Here is a 2915-nt window from a genome sequence, read left to right as displayed (position 1 = left end):
ATGAATCGTGGTATGTGTTAAAGGGGACACTGACACTCTTTTTCCCGGGGCCCATGAAAACCTGGAGCCGGCCCTGGCCAGAAGTATGAAAATCTATCCCAGAGCCAGCACTGGAGAGTCCTGACAGTGCACACTGTCCACGCTGCGAGGATTCACAAGCCTGCAGCCACAGAGAGTAGACTTGAGCCCTAAGCATGAACAACCCTTGTAAGTTTTTCTATTTATAACATTTAGAGAAAACAATGGTAGGACCAAATTTGTATAATTCAAAATCTCTGCATCAATTTATAGTAACCAAATTTGCTAACACTTTTGGACTAATCGGAAGGCTCCGGTAAGAAGAGGAAGACCGCACAGGAGACCTCCTGTAATGCTGTGCGCACCACACTCAATCACCCTCATTAAGGCAGCACTAAAGAAAAATTAAACATGCATACGCCCTAGTGATAAATCAGACAGATATCGCTTTGGGGAGGAGAATAGGCCACTGCTCCCACAGAGTATAGCCCTGGTGCTCCTCACTAGGCAGACACTTGGTGTTTAATACTGCAGATGTAACTTACACAACACATTTTGGACTCATACTTCATTTTTTATAACCAATGTATTTAACCAATGTTTTTTCTTTGTTTTTCAACTTTGTGATATATTAATAACCATTCTTTTCTCCTCTCTTGCCCCCATTCCTAATTTTGTTCCTCCATCATTGTGTCATTAAATTACCATATGTTGTACAGTCATATCCACGTTTCGGTCTTCCCATACAATCCCTTTCGCACCTTCTTCCCGCCATTTCTTTTCCCCACCCTGCCACCTAAATACCCATCAAGCCTGGCCCCCCAAAAAGTCCCACTTATTGGAAATGGAGCATCACAGAAGGAGAAGGAGGTGCTGACCAAAGGCTAGTTGGAGCCGGCCTCCAACATGGCTAATGGCAGTGAGTCTGAGGAGCTGTCTGGCTCTCTTACCCAGTCAACAGCAATCTCAACCCATCTCAAACTAGTGTTACTGGGTTTCATTATATGTGCCAGTCTGGCAGGCAACCTACTGGTTTCACTGCTAGTACTAAAAGACCGTTCCTTGCACAAGGCTCCTTACTACTTCTTGTTGGATCTCTGTCTTGCCGATGCTGTCAGATCATCTGCCTGTTTTCCATTTGTCCTACTTTCCATCCGCAACGGTTCAGCCTGGGCCTACAGCCTATTAAGCTGCAAGGTTGTGGCGTTCATGGCCGTCCTTTTTTGCTTTCATGCCTCATTCATGCTTTTCTGCATCAGTGTTACACGCTACATGGCCATTGCCCATCACCGATTCTATTCCAAGAGAATGACGCTTTGGACGTGCATTGCAGTTATCTGCATGGTCTGGACACTCTCAGTCGCTATGGCCTTTCCACCAGTCTTTGACGTGGGCACTTACAAATTCATCCGTGAAGAGGACCAGTGCATATTCGAGCATCGATACTTCAAAGCCAATGATACCCTTGGATTTATGCTCATGCTGGCAGTGCTCATCGTTGCCACTCATATTGTCTATGCCAAACTACTTCTCTTTGAGTACCGCCATCGTAAAATGAAGCCTGTGCAGATGGTGCCAGCCATCAGCCAAAACTGGACATTCCACGGGCCAGGAGCTACAGGGCAGGCTGCTGCAAACTGGATTGCTGGATTTGGAAGGGGGCCAATGCCACCAACTTTACTGGGTATACGTCAAAACACCCACACTGCCAACAGGCGTCTATTGGGGATGGATGAGTTTAAAAGTGAGAAAAGGTTGGGTCGGATGTTTTATGGAATAACCCTGAGCTTTTTGGTGCTTTGGTCACCTTATATCGTGGCCTGTTACTGGAGGGTGTTTGTTAAAACCTGTAGCATCCCTCATCGCTACTTGTCCACCGCGGTGTGGATGACTTTCACTCAGGCTGGGGTAAACCCTATAATGTGTTTCCTACTCAATAAAGACCTGAAAAGCTGTCTGCAGCTCCACATCCCCTGCTGGAGGACGAAAGCCTTGTTACCCAGGGAGCCTTACTGTGTGATGTGAAAAAAAAAAGGGAAACCATTGCACTCCCAACCTCACATTAACCTCAGCGATCGGGAGATCGATCGGGGTGGATTTAAGAGGCCAACGCGGCATGCCGATGATGAAGGAATCGTTCTGATGGACCATGCTAAGAGGGAGAAGACAAAAACATCAAATTGAAAGACCATAGCTTTCTTTTTTAATAACAAAGAAATGTCCCTTTTCTAGAGATGTCATTGACGAAAGGACTTGGCGGGTGGGTGTGGGTGGGGACGACGGGGTGCGTGAGAATTTCTGGGATGTCTCTTTTTTATTCAAGCTAAGTGCATAAAGGGAGAGGGGCGAAGGATGGGTAAGGGGTTGTAATGGAGGGTATGCAATGTGTGTTTGGTGGGAGGGAAAGGGGAGGCTGATGGGAATTTATGTATTTGTTTATGGACATATTTATTGACATGGTTATAACGCCATCACTTGTATTAATGTCTTTTGATTGATACAAAAACACAAGGGAATTTGTTTTTCTTTCTACTAATTAATCGCACTCATGGAAACATCCAGGTGTACAACTGTATCCAAAGAAGTAACAGGTTTTGAAAAAAAAAAATGATATGGTAAACATAATTAAAAAGGAGAGTCTTTGTCAGCGCCTCTCCCTTCCGTATCGGTAGGCGAGGCACTGCTGATGTGGCATCTGTCAGCTGCTTACTAGATCCCGTGGAAGAGGAGGCCATATCTCAGGAACAGAGAGGAGCAGGAGCAAAAGAAAAACAGCGCCGGATTTATGAGAAAAGCGTCATTTACACCATGACATATTATGAAAAGTGACGACTCCTATTTTCACAAGTTTTGTAACTGCTATATTTACCGTTACAGTATGGTTTCCACATTGCAGG

The 2915-nt window shown here is 45.2% G+C and overlaps 1 protein-coding gene across 1 annotated transcript; it reads left to right on the top strand.

Moving 5' to 3' along the window:
* Positions 1 to 777: 777 nt before the first annotated feature.
* GPR173 (G protein-coupled receptor 173) lies at positions 778 to 2609 on the top strand. Its single transcript, XM_077283862.1, has one exon. The coding sequence runs from the start codon at positions 925 to 927 to the stop codon at positions 2041 to 2043; it is 1119 nt and encodes a 372-aa protein (XP_077139977.1). The 5' UTR covers positions 778 to 924; the 3' UTR covers positions 2044 to 2609.
* The last annotated feature ends 306 nt before the right edge of the window (positions 2610 to 2915 follow it).

The sequence above is a fragment of the Ranitomeya variabilis genome, chromosome 2, assembly GCF_051348905.1.
Source record: "Ranitomeya variabilis isolate aRanVar5 chromosome 2, aRanVar5.hap1, whole genome shotgun sequence".
NCBI classification, from domain to species: Eukaryota; Metazoa; Chordata; class Amphibia; order Anura; family Dendrobatidae; genus Ranitomeya; species Ranitomeya variabilis.
The sequence above is the reverse complement of the archived record's forward strand: the minus strand, read 5'-3'. Positions and strand labels throughout refer to the sequence as shown.

What these genes read in the sequence shown, in the direction of transcription:
- GPR173 (XM_077283862.1), top strand. Translation starts at nt 925, where the DNA reads ATGGCTAATGGCAGTGAGTCTGAGGAGCTGTCTGGCTCTCTTACCCAG.